Source organism: Ascidiella aspersa, chromosome 3 (genome assembly GCF_963924565.1).
Source record: "Ascidiella aspersa chromosome 3, kaAscAspe10.2, whole genome shotgun sequence".
Lineage (NCBI taxonomy): Eukaryota > Metazoa > Chordata > Ascidiacea > Phlebobranchia > Ascidiidae > Ascidiella > Ascidiella aspersa.
The window spans coordinates 9,299,344-9,321,992 of record NC_139449.1 but is presented as its reverse complement, the minus strand read 5'-3'; the positions used below and the strand labels follow the sequence as shown (position 1 = coordinate 9,321,992).

At 36.7% G+C, this 22,649-nt stretch overlaps 1 protein-coding gene across 1 annotated transcript; it reads right to left on the bottom strand.

Moving 5' to 3' along the window:
- Window positions 1-1,809: 1,809 nt before the first annotated feature.
- On the bottom strand, window positions 1,810-21,067 carry LOC146159105 (adenosine deaminase-like). Its single transcript, XM_083384862.1, has 10 exons — window positions 21,044-21,067; window positions 20,342-20,403; window positions 19,683-19,805; window positions 16,482-16,622; window positions 15,172-15,287; window positions 13,325-13,449; window positions 11,983-12,054; window positions 10,335-10,504; window positions 3,464-3,593; window positions 1,810-2,621 (listed from the first exon to the last, which is right to left on the bottom strand). The coding sequence occupies exons 1-10, from the start codon at window positions 21,065-21,067 to the stop codon at window positions 2,496-2,498; spliced, it is 1,089 nt and encodes a 362-aa protein (XP_083240988.1). The 3' UTR covers window positions 1,810-2,495.
- Window positions 21,068-22,649: the final 1,582 nt, after the last annotated feature.

The following is a 22,649-nucleotide window of genomic DNA, read 5'->3' as shown; positions in this document are numbered from 1 at the left end:
TGCTCTAGTGACCAGCAACGAAGTGGATATTGTCACTGTATAATTGTTTCTTAAACACTATAAACCATGTCTTCTCTGAGCAACTAAAGATTCGTAAACCTATCTTGGGAACCAGTTTATATATACAAGAAACTGCAGACTTCTAGGCCCTCCATGAAGTTGAGCAGCACTAAGACGTGCTACAGCTTTTAGTTCAGTTTTAGACGTTTTTGGTTGCCAGTGTCTTCTGAGATTGCGGGTTTCAGAAAGGCAATGTTTTTGAAATACACATAATGTACAATCACGATTTATTTGGCAGCTAAGCAAACGCTGACGTTTCGTCTATGAGAAGAATAGGAAAAAGACTCCTAAGGCTCGATATATCCCAAGACGATCTATAGTGTTAGTTCAGTTTTAGATACGATGTTGGTTGTCAATCTGCCTTCTGAGATTGCGGGTTTCAGATAAGCAAGAAATTTGCAAAATACACATCTGGTACAATCACGATTTATTTGGCAGCCAAGCAAACGCAAACGTTCATTCTATTTAAGGAGAATATGCGAAAAAAAAAACGAAGTGACGAAATGGAACAAATCGCTTAGGCTGTCATAAATAATATAAAGCTTAATGTTCAATATCTTTAAATTACATAAAGAGCTGCTCAAACCGAAAAGTAGAGATAAAAAACTCACACAATCCATTACGTCTTTTAATATCAAAGACTATGATAATGGAACATTACATTTCTATAGCTACGAAACTGGTGGTTACAAGTTACTATTTTATTTTTCTACATACCTAATTATATAAAAATATTAAAAATAGTTTATATAGTACAAAACAATTGTTCTGTAAGTGAAACACTTATTCCGTTTTCCAAAGTTTTCGAAACCCATATATCATTTTTAAATTTTAATAGGAAGCACGACAATTCGATCTCAAACAACATAATAAAACTATAGCAACACTTATACCGAGTCATGCAACGCAGTTGACAAACACCAAACGCACACCATTCTTAATGTAAAAGCACACATAACCAATTAAAAAACAGTTACACAATTTTAAATACTCGTCACATTGCAATCCAAATTTCAAAAAAGCCTACCACGATTTGGCATGAAGCCAAACAAACTTTACTTTGACGATCAATGCTTGACCAACGAAATTCTCAATTGCACCTTTATCAGAGAAAACCTAAAGTTCGGAAAAGTTTTCCAATTAACAAAAAGCGAAAAATAAATGTAAACATAGCTAAGTTGATTGATTCGGCCAATAAATAAAGGAACCATTTAAAGCACTCTAAAGGTAACTGTCAGGATTGCGAGAAATCGTGAACTATTAATGCAGCATTTCTCTAAAACAGTGGCTCCTAACCTATCTATTATCGCGAACCCCTTTTCAGAAAATTTACTCGACCACCCAATTTAGAATGACATTCAATGTGGCAAAATGTTCACATTTCTAAACAAATTGTTTCTAAAATCTTCGGATTTATACCAAAAGTATGCACAACTATAGCTTAACGACAATGCTGTTTGATTAAAGCTCTATATGCAAATTTTCATTGATTGAAAACAAGCGTTAACTGTGACTTCATAAACACGTCTGGTTTACTTTAGCAAATGCAAGATAAAGACAATTTTTGTCCTGGCAAATACTTTTACCCTTCCACTACAAAACATTTAGTTTCATTGTTTTCCAGCTTTTCAAATTTCGCTTTGTGAAAAACGGCACGGCGACCCCCCCCCCCCCCCCCCCCGGACAACCCCTTGTGACCTCCTTTTGGGTCAGGACCCCCCCCCCTCTCTTCCCCGGTTGGGAACCACTGCTCTAAAAACAGGAAATGTGCGGTACAATGCGGCTAAGTTTAGTTTATTTTTGGGAATTTTGAGGGTTGGTCGTGTGGAAAATTTATGTGTGTATCAAAATTGAAAAAAGGGTTTAAAGGAGCTATAGGTAGCGTAATAAGGCGATCTAGGATCGCTAAACAGGTCATTTGTGATAAATATAGGAAGTGGTATATTGGAGTGATCAAAACTAAATGAAAATAGTCGTATGGAAAAAAATAATCTACCTAAATAAAACTGTATAGCGACCTATACCTATTGGGTAAAATTTCAAGGCGATTAAAATACTTACAATAGGCGAGTAAAATTGAAAAAGTTTTTGAGGTTTAAACCAAAAAGAGTGTGTAAAACCAATATGCAATATTCTCTACTAGTAGAGCTTTGACATTTGTTCTTCAAGATAAAAATAAAATTAGAATTGTTTCAGCAGCTTTAACGCTGCTAGAATTCAAGGACACCCAAGGCAAAAACAAGTAGCAAGCTATACGAGATAAAAGTCCCTTTAAAAAATGTTTCAAAGCAGCACACACACACTGACACCAAAGCTACCCACAATTCGCACGTCCGGCCAGTTAGTCAGCACACCGAATGTTGTATAAGTACAGGTTAGAAGCGACAGGGTGCAAACAGGATAACAACGAAAACGCCAATGCCGCTGATTTAATTTTAATCGGAAGCGTTGTTTTTCGCAGTTTCCCCGTTTGAGTATTTAGCATAGGCGGCTTTAAATTCTTGAATGAGTCTTTTTTTAACCGGCTCTTCGACAAAAGCGGATTGCAGGGCGTTGATGTTCTGTGGACGAAAAAAACGATGGTTTTTATTTGATTTGAAAGGTGACAAACCTAAATAGCTCAGACCGATTTTTGGAGGTGAGTATAGCCAACGTGTGAGGTCTCGTGGCATCACCTTTGACAAAAATTTGTTTGAATCTTTCGTACAATTTCATGTAATGTTTGATGTTATACAAAAGCGTGCGCCCCCAGCTGGCATATTATTACAAACGCATTTGTTCTAACTATATCACATCTATACAAGGTTGCCACACAATACTATAGAAAACAATTTAAAGATATTTCTAAACTTCTAAAGAAAATTTGGAGGTTTTAAAGACCTAAGATTGGATCGCTCGACAATTTTTGAATAATAATTAAAAAAAAAATAGCATTAAAGTTCATGATCAACACAATTAAAAAAATGGTGATTGTTTTTAACGACGCTTTTGAACAACAAAACTTCAGCTCAGCATAAAATAAATTCAAAGACGACTTTTGAAAAAAAAACATGTTTTTTCCAAAACTATTCAATTTGAAAATCAAATAAATTCAATTCAAAGAAAATTCTGAATAATTCAAAAACTTTTTGGAAACCTTGACAGTTTAAAAACTCTTGTTTTCAAGAGAAGAAAACTGACAAGCAAACTAGCTGGGGAAATTTGAATGTAATTATAATCTATTTAATTTACATTTCGCGCATTTTTGGTGAGTTTGATTGCGCACGGCAGGTTTCTTTAAATTATTCGTAATAAAATGTAATATTTGACGCCATTTTTACTAGTCGTTCTACAAAACAAAAATTTAGATATTGTTTGGAAACGATGTAAATATATATACGATTATATCGATCGCTCTACCTACCAGTGCTTTCAGGTCTTCGTCTGTGAAGCGAAAATCTTTCCGGGCGATTTCGTAATCGGTCAAAATGGTGCTTTGCTGGATTCCTGGGTCGTCTGTGCTCAACGAGAAGTTCACGTCCTCTTTCCGAAACCTGAAAATAAACCATCATAATTTGGAAAAAATAAAACAAATAATATAAGCGCATCGGTGGAAACGAAATCTGCTTAAAGAGCGACTTGCTTCATTTGTCATACTTGTAAATAATAATAACCGATAGCAAAAAAATTGACCAGTTTGCACGTAGACAAACAAGTATTCTTTGTTACTTTCCTATAGGACAGGTGCTCTAACTGTGTTTTTTGTTTAGCATTGATTCGAAAGAGAAAGAAATGGTGATAAGTGTACTACATCGAAAGCTTTCTTGATGTTTTTAGGACATCAAAAAAGGATTTCGATGTAGTACATTCATCACCACTTATACGCACAGTCCTAAAGCATATACCGTTCGAGTAATGGCAGACTTGGACAACTAGATTTATTTTAGCTTTTCAAAATTAGATTATAATTAAAATTAGAGCATTTCAGTTTTTCCAAATTAGATTAGAATAAGACTTAGATCATTTTGAGTTTTCTCAAATTAGATTAGAATTAGAATTACCGAATTTAAAAAAAAAATTTGAACTAGAATTACATTTATTATTCACAATAAACTTCATTTAAATCGAGAAGGTTTCTAATAAGAATGTGAATGGTAAATATATGTGGTCGACTGTGAAAATAATGTTCCAGCCAAGGCGGTTGAATTCAAATTCTTTCTTTTGATTAGGAGACTAAAAATGCCGTTGGTCAAAGTAGCATTTTTGGTAAAATACGAATTAGATTAGAACTAGAATTAGAGCGCATAAGCAAATCGAAAATGCTTAATTCATTGAATTAGAAAACTAGAACTATCTAGTTGTCCAAGTATGAGTAATGGTTTCTAAAATGGGATCAATTGCGTTTTTAGGTGGTTTTCGATCATTAATCCAAGTCTTGTTAACGCAACACCGTAACACACATTAGGGCGAGGTCTGATCGTGTAAATCGTACCAGAGTTAACGCGGCATTGAACTCATAGCTTACTTTAATAGGCGTCAAAATGGTTCGCCGAAATCAAGATCGCACTAGTAGATATGGTCATTTTGTATTTCTTGGAAAATAACGGGTTTTTAAGCAATTTTGATAGAAATCTGTTTTTATGTCTAAACTGAACAATACAATTCATCTTGATAATGAATTACAAAGCCATAATGGTCGAGTAGATTGACATTATCTTGATTAAGACGTTTTGATACAAACTTGTACCATCTTCAGTTAAGGTGGCTGAGAAGTAATTCAAGCATCACTTATAAAAGGTGTGACGCAACTGTTATCAGTCTAAGTTTCTATAGTTAGAGCATTATTTGGCACCTTGAGTCTTTGCAATTCATTATCAAGCTGTACATTACAGATCCGTACATAATATACCCAAATAATTCATCTTGCAATAAATGCTACACGGACCCCTTGATACTTCGTCACGGGCTTTTTTTTTTTTTTTTTGACTTTTTTGAGAACTCTAAAATATAAAGTCCAAATAATGCCACAAGTCGTGTTTGAAACGTACGTTTTAGGCAGTTGTCCATAATAATTAATCTTATGTTAACGAACCAATAAGGGCGATACATGAACTTGTAAATCGTACAGGACTTAATACGGTATTGAACTCATTCGGTTTCGCCGAAATCGAAGGAGGGGGTATTTCGTCGAATTGACACGTCACGCAGCTAAGCGCGGTGTTACGTCACTGTTTGTGTTTGGAGGCGAAACATCACGAATTCCTTATCTGCGTGGAAATCGCGGCCCCTAAAAGGCAATATGAATGCGCCGCTTTGCTGTTTAGAGCATCAACCGTAAACAGCGGTCGTTTTAATGGAGTAAGCGTTCACTTCAAATTTGGCAGAAATGAGACGACGCCTGTTGTTTTGAGGATATGTGAAACACACGTGGTTTTAGCATTTCGAATCGGGTTTGACAATCAAGCGATCTTTTGGCTTGACGCTTATGTGCTGTGTGTTGTGCAGACTTTGACAACTAGATAATTATAGTTTTCCAATTCAATGAATTAAAGCAAAATGCGGCTAATTCCAATTCTAATCTAATTTGTGAATTGCTTGTGTGCTCTAATTCTAGTGATAATCTAATTCGGATTTTACCAAAAATTTAGATTTTCCAACGGCATTTTTAGTCTCTCAGTCTAAAGAAAAAAATTGAATAAAAACTCTTTGTTTGGAACGACTTGAATGTAATTTGTGCAGGCTGAAAAGCATTGCTTTGTCAAATAGGAGAAAAAATTAGCACACACATACTTACCATTCACTTTCTTATCAGAAAAAGTCGAAATTTAAATTAGTTTGATCGTGAATAATTAAATGTATGTTCTAATTTAAATTCTAGTTGAAATTCGTTTTTTTGAAAAATTCGGTAATTCTAATTCTAATCTAATTAAAAAAAGTCAAAATAAATCTAGTTTTCGACGTCTGGTGTTGTGCGACTTCGATTTCACTTGAATAGCAAAGTACAACTTGTGGATTGTTTTTATTTTGGTTTTGACGATATTGTGTCGGTTCAATTTAATCTAAATTATAATTGGTTTCATTTTGACTTGATTAAACAAGCGAAGAACAACAAACAAGCCCGTTTCAGTCAGCCCCCAAACAATAGGCAATTTACGCTTAAGTACAGGGGTTCTTAACCAGGGGTACGTGTACCCCTTGGTGGTACGAAGCACCAAAGCAGGGGGTACGACATGCAGTATGAAATTATTTAGGCATTTGCGAAGAATGCGTAATTTACGAAAAGCAACAATAAAAAAAGCCATTAGTAAATTGACTGATTGTTTGTTTGTTGTAAATATTGTTGAACTTACAAGACTGTATTTAATGCATGCATTCAACAAGTAAGTTACATAATACACTGACTTTAATTCCTGTTATTACAGTTTTAGTTACTTCCGTCAAGCTTTGTAGACAGAGGTTTGGAGAAAATTTCATGAAAGATTAAAGGGTACGAGCTCTCAAAAGGTTAAAAAAAGTGCTTTAGTACATCTTAAGTACAGTGGTAATTTCTCGATGACAATAAAATCCAATATAAGACTTGTCTATAATCAGATAATGATGTCCATTTGTTAGGCGACATAGTAAAATTGACTACCAGTTTGTTAAAACAAATGATTACTGCCTTTCCCCGCGTTGAAAACTAAGTAAAAGCAGTGCAAAAATGCCGGTTTTTAACTTCGTTTACACCAGAAAGGCGATTTCTGTCTATTGATAAATAGTGTGGTTTCACGAATCAGCCGCTGACGGATTATAGGCTTACTTACAAGCCCATGCAAACGCACCTAATCCGATTTGAAGGCAATGGCAACTAGCGATTGGACGTTGATTTGTGCCGCAACCGCAAATCAGTTGCGCAATCGCGTTGATGGCACAATAAAAAAGTGCGTCGAATTAAGCCAGTGTTTCTCAACCTATTTTCGCGGCGACCCGAAAATTAAGCGTAAGTATAACATTGAAGCTTTGCCGACCCATTTCTATTCATTTAAATTAACAAAAATACTTTCGAATTTAACCAATATATTCGAATTTAATAAATTCGACCCATGTCTTGGATGCCTTCCAGACTTATCTTAAATTTTAAAAAATCTCAATCAAATCTCTAACCATGTGAACCAGGTTTTTTTCCAAGGTTTGGTTTGGGTGACCGCTAACTAGTTTTAAGAGACCGCAAGTGCTTCATTCAAATACCAAACAGTTGCAAGTCCAAAATTTGGGAAACCGCTGGAGAAATTTGGGGGACCGTTTCGGTCCCCACAAACAAAAAAACACTGATGTGAACTACTGCAATCGATGATCCAACCAAATTTCACGGCGACCCAATTTGGGGTCACGGACAATGGGTTGAGAAACACTGGATTAAGGTTTGACCCTTCACAGGTTTGCACCCGAAAAAACAAAACTTTTCGAGTAATTCGTATCTACATCTGCACAGCAAGCTAAGTTAGCTCCGAACGACAGAGTAACTTGCACGAAAACTTTATTAAAGGGGAAATGATCTTTTGCGCCATCTATATACCTAAAACAAACAGAAACAAAATTTGTGATCAACCGACTTTTGCCTCTAAACAGCGGGTGCTGAAATTTAAAATATTCCTGCAGCTAACAAATGACAATGTATTAATAACTATAGTTGTATGACCCGTTTAACGGTTGTTATATTTAAAATTTGAGGGTAACACGCTTTTTAGTATTAGTCTAACTTGCTTAAACTGAGGTGGTTTGCCTTGAAGCTAAGTGACCACAGCAATTTTGTTAAAATATTTTGATAAAAATAGCGTAAAACTTGCAAATACAGCAATGTAAAATTACAAAATTATGCATATAACGCCGTAGTTTTAGGCTGGTTTTTGTACTAGATGACCTAAACAAGAGCATAACATACTGATTTGTAAACCTAAAATCGCACCTGTTTTATTTAGTGGTCGTTTAAAGTTTAAACCACTAAATTTGTGTAAAGTTCCAATTCTTCCATGTTTGCCTGCTTGAAATTTTGGAAAAATAAGTTATTTGTATTGCAAATAGACATACGTTCAAAAGTACAGCAAACAACAGTGATACTATTAAAATATTTACATATCGTTTGTCGGTTGTATAATTTTTTAAAGTTACAGTACTGTTGTTCTGTGATAAGTGTACCCTCAAATATATACGACTTTGTTGGGAAAACAAAAATGTTTAACAGCCACTAGTTAAAATATTTCTAAAATGGTGTAGTCTAGTTATAATCTCTTGCAAACAGGCCAAACGCTGTGCAACTTGTTTGCAACTTAATAAGAAGTTATGTGTTTGCTTGAAGATTTGTCAGTCTTATGACATTTTACCTGCATAGAAAAGGGGAGACATGAAGATTACCAACGCTCTACAGTAGGGTTTTTTAAACTGGGGTCCATGGGCCCCTTAGGGGTACGTGAACTAGTTTTGAGGGTCCACAAAAGCCTAATTGAACTATTAGTGTATATTTAAGCAATCAATTAAAAAAAAGAGTTTAGTAAAAAATTAAAACATTTTTGCACTGAATATATTTTGACCTCATTTCACGTTTTTTGGACAAGGAATAGCAAATTTATGAGGTCTTATTGTATTATGACGTAAATTTATGACGTCATCTTTAAATATTTCTTGCCTACACTGGTCCACGCGCAGTAAAACATTTTTTAAGGAGTCCACGGTAAAAAAAAGTTTAAGAACCCCTGCTCTACAGACATGATAGTACGCGATGTATGTTGTGTCCAGCAATAATTTGTAACAACTGGGCCGTACGCACGGGCAAAGCGCTACACATTAAAACAACCCTGGCGCCTTTGTCGTTATATGACTGCGTTTGCTTTACGGCCCGATAGCACTTGTGGACTATTGACGCTAAACATACAACGGAGCGAAACTTGGAACTTGTGCCGGACAGAGCCATGGGGAGTGAAGTGTTCAGTCCTGTATTATTAAGTGAATACAGATGTTGGCCGAATGATGCAACCAAGCAAACACTTTAAGGGTCAGCTGAGGTTTCTTACAGGTGAAAGTTACGTTCCCATGTCGTGGCCTTGCTAACCGGACCGGCGCGGATGTAGATAGGCACACTATTTCTGGATTAGATATGGGCGACGTTAAGGGATGATTTAGGTGTCGGTTAGATTTAGGGGGGAATTAGAACACAAGTGAATGGTGTGATGGTGGGGGTTAGTTTAGCGTGTGGGTGAGGGTAAGGGGAGAATGGAAATGGGTTATCGATCCTCAAGATACAAGCTATCGATTGATGCAACCTTAATCGATGAAGCGATCGAGGCAATTTCGGCATTTTAAAGCAGGGGTGGCCAGCTTATCACTGTTGCACAATTACAGGTGGCGCCATTTGCCAGAAAGACAACAAGGACAAGCACGCCTGGTCGTAAAAATATAGCTAACAACACAGGTGTCACTATATAGCTTTAGATGCCTTTTTGTCTCTATTTGTAAAAGTAATTTTACTTAAATTGTGAAGAGTGCCCATATATTATTTTTGGTAGTTTTGAGAACAAAACAATTACCATAATTAATGCAAATTTAGTAATGTCAATAAAGTAAGAGAAGTTTGTCTTATATTTTTAACAAAGTCTATTTCTTTACAAATGCTCTAGTATGTGGGCCTTTTAGCCATTTTTAAGAAAATGCGGGCCTTTTAGTCATTTTTAAGGGGCCGCAAGCTACTTTTTAATAGCCTCAAGTTATCATGTAGCTGTGAGCCGCGTAAAAGCCGTACATTCATTGCACTTGTTTTAAAATACATGTGGCTTAGAATTTCTATATTGTCTTAGCGTGGTTCAGACCCACGTACCAAATGTGGTCTGAGTACCTTTCCAACTATATTTTTTGCCACCTTTAACTATATGTAAACGTTTTTTGGCAAAAACTGTACTTTAATGGTACTGGGTCTGTATCACTAACTAAAATTATCCAGGGCCTAAGGCTATGCCTTAGTAGCCTAATGGTTAATCCAGACCTGCTCCAACCTGATATAGGTGGGAACTAAAATTGTACAAAAAGAGCCTCAAACCAATTTTTTGCACATCTGCATCATTTAAATTACCGATAACAATGGCAACAGTCGTGAGTTGTGACGTAACAGTGTTGGAAATAAAACTCTCCAACCTGATAGCCGGGCACTAAAAATGTACAAAAAGAGCCTCAAACCAATTTCTTACACATCTGCATCATTTAAATTCCCGATAACAATGGCAACAGTCGTAAGTTGTGACGTAGCAGCTTGGTAAATAATAACCAACCTGATAGCCGGGTGTTTGGTGAGGTCTGCGTCGACAGCGGAGGTAAGGTAGCTGGAACGGGGGCAAACCTCGAAGTGGATGTTCAGGCGTTTGGCCTCGTCGAAAATTGCCTCGTCTCTTACCACGTGATAGCCGTGGCCGATTCGCTCGGCGTGCAGAACCTCTATCGCCTGCAATTGGTTAAGTACGTTAGTTCGTGTGTTTTTCGTTGTTTTGCGATGAGTATACCCCATATTTTTTTCGGGTAAGCGATATGTGGCTTTTAAATTAGGAAGCGATGCGTTTAAACCCCAACTATGGCTGAAATACCTACATTAACTTGATAACCGATTGCCGCCTATACACCTCCCTATTAACGACAGAGCAGCAATACTACAGATGAGTTCAACTAATATTGCTTAAAGGTTTCCGAAAACGTACAAGCTAAAAAAAGAAAAACGTAACGGCACGCTCTGTACATCCTGAAAGCGAAAAATTGTATATGACACTAGGTATGCCAAAAAAAAAAAAAACTTAAATAACAAAGATACATAATATTAAAGATATGTTTATTGATACAGCAAGTGATGGGTGCACAAATTAATTTTACTTTATATCGTATAATAAATGTGTTGAATTTTCAAGCAAAAAACGCTTTAGGTTTACCTAAGAACTGCGGTGTTTAATATAATTAGGCAACTTTTTTGCAATAATGTTTAAGTTGATATCGCAGTACAAATCCATCGCTGCTAACAACACATAAAAGTAGGCTCGCCATTTTTTAAGATAAATGTACACCACATATCCATAGTAATTGTACTTGCGACCTTTCTGTTGGCGCCTATAACCTTCCCTTGTAGATTTGCTGTTTGGCTTGTTCTTTAATTTGATTTCTGTAAGGTTAGGTTAAAAAGGGAAGCAGAACAATTGTAAGACGGCCTTAATGTAAAGCTAGATTCCCAAGGGCTATGCAACGCACAATTAAAACAAAAAGTGTTTTAGATGATTGCATTAACCAGCCATTAATAGCATCAATTATTTTGGAAAGCATGGGGAAAAACATGGCCACACAAGTAAAACATAATCATCAATGAAGAGGCCCATTATTATAGAAAGGTTTTTACACAATGAAAACACAGCCCTGGTTGAATACTGTAGCGTTGGGTCACCGCTTGTTTACGTTCAAGCTGTGAACCCCTTTTCCAGCATCGACAAACAGCTGCAAAGAAAGGGGGGAAGTGGTCACGGGAAATGGGGAAGTGACGTCACTGGCACTGGTAGTGCGCGGTTGAAAACTGGCTGTTCGACTTTTACACTGGGTTCTCAGTACGCAAAGCAACAGTAAACATGAACGTCAAGTACGCTTTCGTCAGTGGCTTTAATTAGGCCATTCAAACAACAATTTAATAATAGGAAAACAGTGGCAATATTACAGCATTAATGCTACCATTTATTGTCATTTAAAGTTTAATACAATTTACTCTGATGTTGATACTTCGTAGAACTGTTTTACAGGATAGCCACAACTCCACAAAATTAATTTTTTACCCTCTATGTTTGTCACTGAAGCACACCAAATACACTGTGTCCCAGTAAACGAAACAACGGTAAACATGAACGTCAAGCATACGCTGAAAGTACATTTTAAAAGACCGGGGTTTTAACTCACCGTTTTTACTTCCTCTGCATTGCCCATTTCTCCGGCGTGCGCCGTTCTCGATATTCCGTGCGCCTTGCAAAACTGTTTAAAATAAATGTTTTTTTAGGTTTACAAGCCTAACAAAGTACGTAGTAAGAATATCAAAGCCCATACAGAAGTGGGTTTTATTTTGACTGAGTGGCTTCTTACTATGTTGAAAATAAATAAATAGAATTTCAAAGCGTTCAAAATGCTACCTACTACTGTATGGGCTCTGATTTTTTTACTATGTTTTACTACAACCTCCAACCATTAACGAAAAGTCATTTGCACGTAAAAAAACTATCTAACTCAACCAGACACTCGGCTGGATGTTATTTTCATAACAAAAAAGGTATTTAGGCTATATTTTCCATATCTTTCCCACAGTTAACATGCAAAAATTCTGAAGAAAAAATATTTTCGCAAGTCTTGGTCATACCAGCACGTCTGACGTTCGCAGCTTTGGCACATTTTAGGACTTTTTTCTACTGCCCGCCTCTTAGAAACAGTACAAGTCCATTGAATCATTACCCGATATATCCCTATTCATGGTGAGATTTGTTTTTTAAACGTTTGTTAAATAACCTATAACAATATTATCTTTAAAAGTTTATATAGATGTCCGATACTAGTGGATTCCGATCTGGAAAACACGTCTGTTCCACCCCGTATATTGAGACATTACTATGGCCAAATAAGCAACACATACAACGCAGTTTGCCGAGCAAAGTTTCCATGATCGTTTGATCTCCTATTTACCTTGCTCGTTAGTTTAAAAACCATGACTGTTCTGCCGTTAGGAATTTGATTTTTGATTTACTACATTCATCTACGGTTCACACATTCCGCCTGGTTTAACGAGTAGGGGTGGCAGATAACATCGAATCGAACCCAATACCCAATTGGAAGTTTGTTTACTCGAACAATACTATAAGTGTGGTTTTGGTGCCGATTGCAAAGTTAACTAAGTTTTCACAAATCAAAGCATTATGCAATATTAACAACCCGGTAAGAATTTGCGCGCTCCAAGATAATAAACTTTAATTATTCGCAGTATTATATAGTTACGTGATTAGGTATTGAATCGGCAGCACTTTATTTTACGACGCACCAAGCTATACGAAATTCACCAGTTGTCACTAAAATTCATACACGCAACTTATTTTATTGAACTGTTGGTTAAAAATCATAATCCATTAGTGTTATATAAGAAACTGAGTGAATATGAAACGCCCTTAGGAAAATTGAAACGACGCACAGTTCAAACGTCAAAACACAGAAAACAAATAGGAAAAAATAGAAACGAAAAAAAAAAAGAAAAAAGTCTTACGTCGAAGGCCGGCTTGTGCTTTCTCATCACTTCTCCATCTTTGTCCCCAACTCCGGCGATATCGATTCCAACAACACCCTGGGAAGCGAACTCAAGACACATCTTAGCGATCTCCATCGACCATTCTGCGGGAGAACGACGTTTATAATAGGTTAGATTCAGATTCAAATATTTTTTGTAGATCTTTGCGAACAAAATAACATAAAGAATAACGCAAGGACAGCGAATGGCCATCGAGTCGAGCTTCCCATCAAAAATAAATAAATTTAGAGGCAATACTAAAGGTAGCAATAATTTTAATTGTTAACAAAAATTGCGTAGATAAAAAATATGCAGATTTTAACGATCTAGAATAAATTTTTGAAAGAAAGAAAAACGAGAAAGCAGTGGAAAAGCTAGCAAAAACGATAGGATAAGAATGTACTACATAAGAGATACGTACTGCAGGATACATAAGGGTTACGTACTGCAGGATACATAAGGGTTACGTACTGCAGGATACATAAGGGTTACGTACTGCAGGATACATAAGGGTTACGTACTGCAGGATATATAAGGGTTACGTACTGCAGGATACATAAGGGTTACGTACTGCAGGATACATAAGGGTTACGTACTGCAGGATACATAAGGGTTACGTACTGCAGGATACATAAGGGTTACGTACTGCAGGATACATAAGGGTTACGTACTGCAGGATACATAAGGGTTACGTACTGCAGGATACATAAGGGTTACGTACTGCAGGATACATAAGGGTTACGTACTGCAGGATACATAAGGGTTACGTACTGCAGGATACATAAGGGTTACGTACTGCAAGATACATAAGGGTTACGTACTGCAGGATACATAAGGGTTACGTACTGCAGGATACATAAGGGTTACGTACTGCAGGATATATAAGGGTTACGTACTGCAGGATGTTAATGCGGTGCTCTTCAACCGGGTATACATTATGTACACCCAAGTATTAACCGGATCAAAGCATGTAGTGTTGTAAATAAGTCGTTATTGACTGACTCAAGTCCTAGTCGTTTGAAAATAACTCAAGTCCAAGTCAAGTCAAGTCCTAGTCAATTCATTATGACAGCAAGTCAACATCAAGTCGTGTCACATAAAAACTTGAACGTTTAACTATTAAAATTGGTAAACTCGTTCGATTATTATTATAAGCAACAACTCGACTAAATATAACAAAACCGCAATATACAGCCAGCAAATTGTTTTACGTGCAAAAATTAAGTTTTAAACAAAAGTTTTTTGACACAATGACTTAAGTCCAAGTCAAGTGCTTTATCCAAAGACTTAAGTAAAGTAAAGTCATTTTGGTCAAAAAACTTAAGCCAAGCCAGGTAATTTGGAAACAGTGCCTTAAATCCACTTAAGCCAAGTCATTGACTTAAATCATAAAACAAGCGAGGGTCGGTATACAAAGGATATACGGACTGATTATTTATAATGCTCTGAAAAAAGTCCAGTTTCCTGACCTACGCCACTGTTTCTTAAACAGGTGAATGGTTCACCCAAGGGTGAATAACATTTTTGCAGGGGTGAACCAACCAAAAGGGGTGAATAAGGGTGAACCGTCAGAAATGGATGATGGCTTGCGAGCAGGGTGGATATTTCGGGTGTTTGTTTTGTGCTGTTACATATAGACGAGAAATTTGTTTCATACTATGAGATCAAAATACTCACATTACAAGACATTTAAATAATATTTTTTCTTTTTTGGTTTTTTTCTTTTGGGTTTTCTTTTCTTTTGGCTTTATTAAAAAGTTGTTAACGATTTATCACGAAAGAAATGCTGTGTTTCCTCGTGCAATACAACAACAGGGTTAACTTACGAGATGAACCCGAAATTGTGCAGAGGATTATGCGCACGACAATTCCGAACTCGGCCGCCGCGTCACGTGCTTCGTCACAAATCGCCTGGAGTACGTCACGAGGAGTGATGTCACCTCTGAAACAAAAATTAATAACCGCAGTCGTTCTACGAGTGCCAGGCAAACACGAGTATTCGTACTAAGAACCATTGTAGTAGAAATAAAATGTAAACCGACAAATCGGAATGTCATAAGTAGGGCGATTATTTTTTTGACTTTTGTCAAAATTGACACGTTTGGTCAAAATTTGTCAAAATTAGTTCAAGGTAAAATGTATTAAAAATGCACATAAATCGTTTACAAAATTAAAAAGAAAACTATAGTAAGCCGTTTGTGTCACAACTTGCAAAAATTGTAATTTTTGGGTCAAAACATTCTTATTTTTTAGGTCAAAAAGTAATGGCCCTAATCAGTAGGGCCCGCAAAAGTCAATAAAGTTAAAAAATTTTAAGGACCTCGTCTGTCCATTAATCAAGGTATAAAGTTGTTTTCAGCACCTAGGGGACTGTTTCTAAGAAGTTTATAGGTCAAAATAAAGTTAAAATTTACAATAAAGTTAAAATTTTTAATAAAGTCAAAATTTGTCAAATTATGGCTTTTGACAAAGTTTTTGTGTTTCTTGAGAGTAATTTTTGTAAAAATCGTCGTAGAAGCATTGTAAATCAGGAACTGCGACACAATTAAACCATATTAACCCATAAAAGCAGGAAAAATGTCACAATGCCTACTTGGATCTGCAGTAACTTTTATCGCAAATTGTCCATTTTTTTATTTATTGTTACGTATTTAAATAATTCTTATAAAACATTTCATTTTGATAAACGTGGTCTTTTCGAAGATCAACAGTTGGGCACAATACGACATTGATTCGAGTACTCGGCTTCGTCTTGAAGACATGTGGGTTGTGACAAATTCAGCTCAAGTATACTCGGTTTGCGAACGATTTTGTTAGTAATTTTGCCATTACAAACCAAGTGCTCGGGATCAGACGAGTTTCTTAGGAATTTGACATTTATAACCCATGTTTCTATTAGGACTCCAGCTTTAAAAAAATGCTTTCGTATTAGATGATCTTAAGACTGTTTATAAAAACAGGTATAAAACATAAAATCACTTCTTAAAATTCTACAGAAATGTTTTATACCTGTTTTTATAAACAGTCTTGAGATCTCTACTTAAAAAGTCGCGAAAATGCGGTCGAAAACGTCGTTTCACATAAAAAAATCATTGATAATTCGAAATACTGAACATAGATAGAGGGGAGTAAATACTTTTCCGTGCAGTAAAACATCGGCTCGACGCTGTTCGCCCAAAAGAAAGGGCAGCTGCGCAGTTCGAGATACGCCACTCCCTGGGAAGCCTTGTCTTCGATCGTTTCTCTCGTGTTGCGCTTGATAGCTGTCAAAGAACCACTGCATAAAAAGTAAACGTGAAAAGGAGCTGCTGAGAATAGAACAAAAAACTTGTACCGGGATAGCTGAGTTACCCTTATCGCTACTATATCATCTTCTAAAACAGCGGTTTCCAAACTTTTCTAAAACTTTTGGCCAGGTGGACCCCTTGCAATTATTTTGATATTTGACGGCCCTATTAAAATTCAAGGGTTAGTTGAACCATGTTTCTAGTAGTACACTAGTGCAGTCACGATTCTTTCTGAATGCAACAAGTTTCTAACTAATGCAAGCGATTCGCTGATAGCAGGTAGTACAGCATAATCGATGCTTTATAATGTCAAAAGAGACACTATGTTATCGAAAAATAAAGCATAACTAAAGACTAATACTAATGACAGATAATGGTTAAAAACATTCTCTCTTTGCGGACCCTCTGTCACTGCTGTACAGACCCAAGTTGGTCCATGAACCCGAGTTTGGAAACCCCTGATCTAAAAACTAACCTGCAAAGTGGAAAACAACCAGTACAAACGCAAACTATGGCTGAATAACGGATATTCATTTGATATCAGATATTCAAAGATACAATCCTATACTATCACTTGACACTATTGTGCTTCGGCCCGATTTATCGGCCATCCCTGAAACTTTACATTTGATTACGAATCTAATGCTCTATGGCAGTGCTTCTTAAACTTTTTTAGTTTTGTTCACCCCTAGCATCTATCTCCAAATTTCATTCACCCTTACCTCGTGATATGATAAAACTATCTCGTCCATATATAACAGCACAAAATGACTTAGATTGTTTCGATTTTTGTTAAGATCAGCTCAAGCTGAGTTTTACCATTGCAGATCTACCATTTCTCGAGTCCAGAAATATAAAGCTACAAAAGCACAAAACACAGTCGCCAATTTTTTTACAGTTCAGTAGTCGATTTACTGCAGAGCTATCATCCATTTCTGACGGTTAACCCTGATTCACCCCTTTTGGTTGGTTCACCCCTGCAAAAAATTTATTCACCCTGGGGTGAACCATTCACCTGTTTAAGGAACTCTGCTCTATGGCACAACGTTCGGAAATAAAACAACTAAAATTTGTGCGATCCTTAAACTAAATGCGGCATTAGTGTGTTCAAATAGCTAAAACTCTTTCAAAACGTTATCAATCGTAAAATAAACCATATCAATGTTGTGATTGAAAAAGCAAAAATGATAAATTGAAGTATAGAACGTTAATGTTTTCAGGTTATTTCAGGAAAGTTTTCCCCAGAGTTTGGAAAATTAGTTCCTCCCTATTTTTATTTACTATTTTCAGAAAATCATCTTTTACAATGCAAAACGCAAAATAGGGTCGGGATCTAAGTTTCAGATCAGATTCAAGCCAGCCTAGCAGGGGCGTATTCAGAAACGAAAAAGGAAGGTGTTCCTGGATTTTTAACTGAGGAAATTCAAAAATTTTCCATTTTACGTTAATGACTAATAACGCCATAAAGAGAGATGTAAAGGACGTAATAAAATAGAAAATTCCGTTACGAGGAACAGCAAATTAACGTCTAGCGAAAGCAAATTCTTAGACGCAAAGCGAAAGTATAGGTCGTCTGATACTCCTGCTTGTGCAAACGTTGACTTCAAAAACCAATTTTCATTAAAAAACATTTCCGCTTCGGACAGTAAACATTTCCGCTTTCGGACGGTGACTTCGACAGAACAGAACAAAAACCGATATTAGCTGCTACAAAAGAAAGGGGTCTCGACCTTAAAACCCTCCACTTAGATACATCACTGCTATCGAACGGGTTGCGATACAACGAATTGGTATTTGGTCTTCTTAGATCAATCGTGTATGTATTGGGGTGAATTATAGCCATACCTGATGCCATGTAGTGGTTTTGCTAGTCATCCATTGGACTATACACTAAATAAGTTGATAAAACATACCTTTATTAAATAAATCACGAAAAATGGAAGTTCGTTTAAAAACGTTCGAAGGTTACGGGCTCGAAATATTTATCCGTGACCTCTTAGTTGCAAACGTTAAGCGGCATTGCTTAATTCGAACATTGACGCCTGATGCATTCTGCACATTCCGCAAGTCGTTTAAACATATCGCCTGATCGTGCGGCTGACACGGGCAAACATGAAAAACCCTCATGTGACATGGAAGCCTATGCTTGAATCAACAAGTCTGCTAACAACAAAATATAACATGAAGTTTATGCCAATAAGGTGCGGCCTTAAATAGAGTGGTATCTATGACTATCATTTAGCCATAATTAGGCCTACTATACGTTTAAAAGTTTTAAAGCAGGGGCTCGCGAGCTTGGGTGATCCCAAAGTAACTCCCCATTATAATATGAAATTATAGATTGACCGATATATCGGCCGATATTTGGCTTCTACCGAAATATTACGATATCGGTAAATGTAGGCCGATATTTTTAATGAAATTTTAGTACAAAAATATGATAAAATTTTCCTGTCCTCGCTCCGTCCCAGGATGTACTGGTCGGCATGTGATTGCGTCACAGAGTAAAGGCCCGTTTACAATACAGCTGCACTGAGCTGAGCAAAGCGTAATTTGCATTTAAATTCTATTGTAGCAAGCGTTTCACCCTTTGCTAAACTCAAGCCCCGTGTAGCAGCTGCAGCTAGCTTAAAGTTACGCTTTGGAGCGATTTTCACGCTTTGTTAAACTCAAGCCCAGTGCAGTTATAGAAAAACGTTACGTTTGGAGCGATTTTTACGCCCAGCTCATGTCAGCGCAGCTGCAGTAAGACAATTCCACGCCCAGCGCAGCTCAGTGCAGCTGTAGTGTAAACGGACCTTAAGTCAATTTTTTTATTTCCCGGGTATCATTTTTTTTTGTATTTTGTAAAACAAAATGATATCGGTCGATCTCTAAATAAAATAACCATAATTTATTTTCTATAATAATGAATATGAGAATATAATAAATTGCAGAAACTTCAATTCAAATTTAATATGAGCACCATCAGTCGACCTTGAACTGCATAAACTGATGTCATAAGAAACACTGGTTTAAAGTTTCAAACAAAAGCTTTCCAATACACTTACGCGATTACGGGTGAGAATATGCCGAAACGCTTCAAAAAGTCCTTCAAGTCCGGGCACCTCTTAATCGCACAATATTTCCGCAGTTCGTCGACGTCATAGGTCGGTAGGGTAATCCCCCTCTCCCTGGAAATTGATGCAGTTTGTTAAAACGCAACTGACAACACTGCGTTCAGTAATTAATGTGAGTTACTCTAAAACATGTAATAGTTTACTGTGTAAATGAATAGCTTACTGTGTATGCCGTCGTAAATACTGCGATGCAATACTCCTATTGACGTATCAATAAACTGTATGGTAGGGTTTTTTGTTACCTTGTGTTCAAGGTTCTAGACATAGTTAAACCCAGGGTTTGTGTTGTGTTTAAAGAATCCAATAAACAAGACAAAACCACCATTAAATTTTCTCTTAATTTTTTTTATAATAATTTCGACGCATAATTTCGACGACGTGATATTTTTCTAAACCGGATCGTAACGGGTCAGTTTTTTACACATTTGCAGTGCGGAGCACAGCTTATCATTCATTTAGTGCAATTGACAATGCAGACACTGCTGTACAGTGCGAGGAAAATGTAGGACACGACCACAAGTTGTACATCAATCTTTTAACATGCGTTTGGTCGGGTTCGTTTAGTAGTTTTGGCCGTTCTTTTCACTTACTTTGCGATCTCGACTATAGTGGTCAACCGAAAACAGCCATCAAGATGACAATGCAGTTCTGCCTGAAACGAAACAAAACGCGTTAAGAACTACTTGATACGTTCTTCTTAAAAAGCGCGTTCAAGCGTAGCCTCCAACAGCTTAGCACATAGGCTACATCAGTGATTTTAACCGGGTGTACCAGAATTGTTGAAGGGTGTACAACATTGATGGGGTGTACTGGGTGTGCAAAATACCGCATTACCAATAAAAACAGGTTTATTACCAGACTGACTGGAGTGTAAAATACATGGCACAACATGTATTTAAGGCGCAGCCTACATAGCTTGTAAGCTACTATATTCTATTTATGACATCACAACCAAATATTTCTCTTAAGAATCGTTATTGTGAGGTACTAACTAGTTCTTCATGACGGTTAATAGTTCTTTTAGCAGCACAACAGGGTGTATGCTTCTATAAGTTTAGTGCATTTCGTGGACTCGGGTGTACAAAGTCTTCAGTAAACGTAAAAGGGCGTACTGTTCCAAAAAGGTTGACAGCACTGGGCTACATTACTGTGAGATTAGCATTGGCTTCATACAACCTTGTTTAAAGCGCAAAAAAGTACACTCAATTGCTTTATTGCCTTTAAAAATTGCGTGAAAATTTAAGATCCCAGGTGTTCGCCTGTTACAAAGAACTAAAACTTGAAACATTTACCTTTGGAAACTTAACGCCGTTCATCTTCAATGGACCTGGCCTCGACTTTGCGTCAGCACAAAACTGTTCAGGCCGAGGTTCTCTAAAATATTAACTAATTCTGAACAACACGCGCATGCAAAATGTGAATCCTTCAAACAGTACAACAGTCTCGCTTTGTTTAGAGTTTCTGCTAAAGCAATTAACATAAAATTATGCCCCAGTGCGGCTCAATGTGACTAACAAAACCCGGAAATGCTATCACGCGACGCATGCACAGAAAACAGTGTTGTTCACATGGGCTGTATACATACACGCCCCTACTCACAAGTACCTAAGTAAACAACAGCAAGTGATAAGGTTACTTTGCGGTTGCCTGGTTCGCCTGTTACGACTCATGCTTGACTGGTTTAACCGGATTTTTTATAAAAAGGTAAGGATTTCAATGAATAAATTTCCACAATTCTAATTGATACGAAAGTCATACGGATTATGTCTTCCATTTCTACCCAAACACGCACCTACTCGCAGAAGTTCTGTGACCACTGCAGTTTGAAACTGTTCGGAATATCTTTTGTTCATTATTAGTTTGAAACGGCGTGAAGGTAATTAAATAGGGTTTTCCCCTGTATTACGAAGCAACCTGAGTATTATTTTGTTTACAAAAGTGCAATAAATTGTGAACGAAGCAATTTGAAACGACGACTAGTTCTGTTAAAATCCGCAGATATTTTTTTGCCCAATAAATAATCACTGGTCTATTGAACTTTATATTGTGTTTACAAAGTATGGTAAACTGCTGTTTACTAACCGCCCGCGCTGTTCGAAGGCTTTGTTTTACTATAACACGACTACCAGGTCTCTATTATAGTCTCTAAGTGAGGTATCGTCTCTAAGTTATTTCACATTTATCGAAATAAAACTAAATAATGCGACCCATAAACAATGGGCAAAATGGTTTGTAAAAGTTTTTAATAGGCCACTTTTACTAGCCTGAAAACATTAAAACTTAATATGACCCTAAAAACAAAGAAACATGTAGTATATAGTTATTTTATAGTTATTTATCCGTCTGTGTTTATACATTAATAACTTTATAGATATGTCGCCCTGAAAAATGAAATACAACCGTGTTGTTTTCGGAATCATTCAAATGAAGCTTCGAACTTATGATGGGCTTTCTCTACACCACCAAGGATAGCAACGGATCATGGAGATCAAGAACGGATCAAGGGGTGGCACCAGGCAATGGTCGACTCGCCCCTGTTTGGACAAGCGATATTATCTGGGCGATGCCCAATGCAAAGAAGCAGATCGCTACCCGTCAGATACTAAGTGGAATCTGTGCCGAATCGATATCAAATGCATCCAAAATAAGGATTAACAACTGCAGATAACTAACCTTAATAATGCTAAGCAAATTTGAACAAAATAACCAGGTAAAATAAGGTTTTAATTAAATCTAGTTTCCTTGTGTTTGCGTAAAAATGACGTCATTTGGCACCGTCACTGATACTTGTATGAGATACTCTTTGTTCAAATATAGGTTATTCGTATCTAAATAAAATCTGGTATCTCCCTATTTGTACAATAAAATCTTCATTGATTTTATTTTAACTTAGATTCC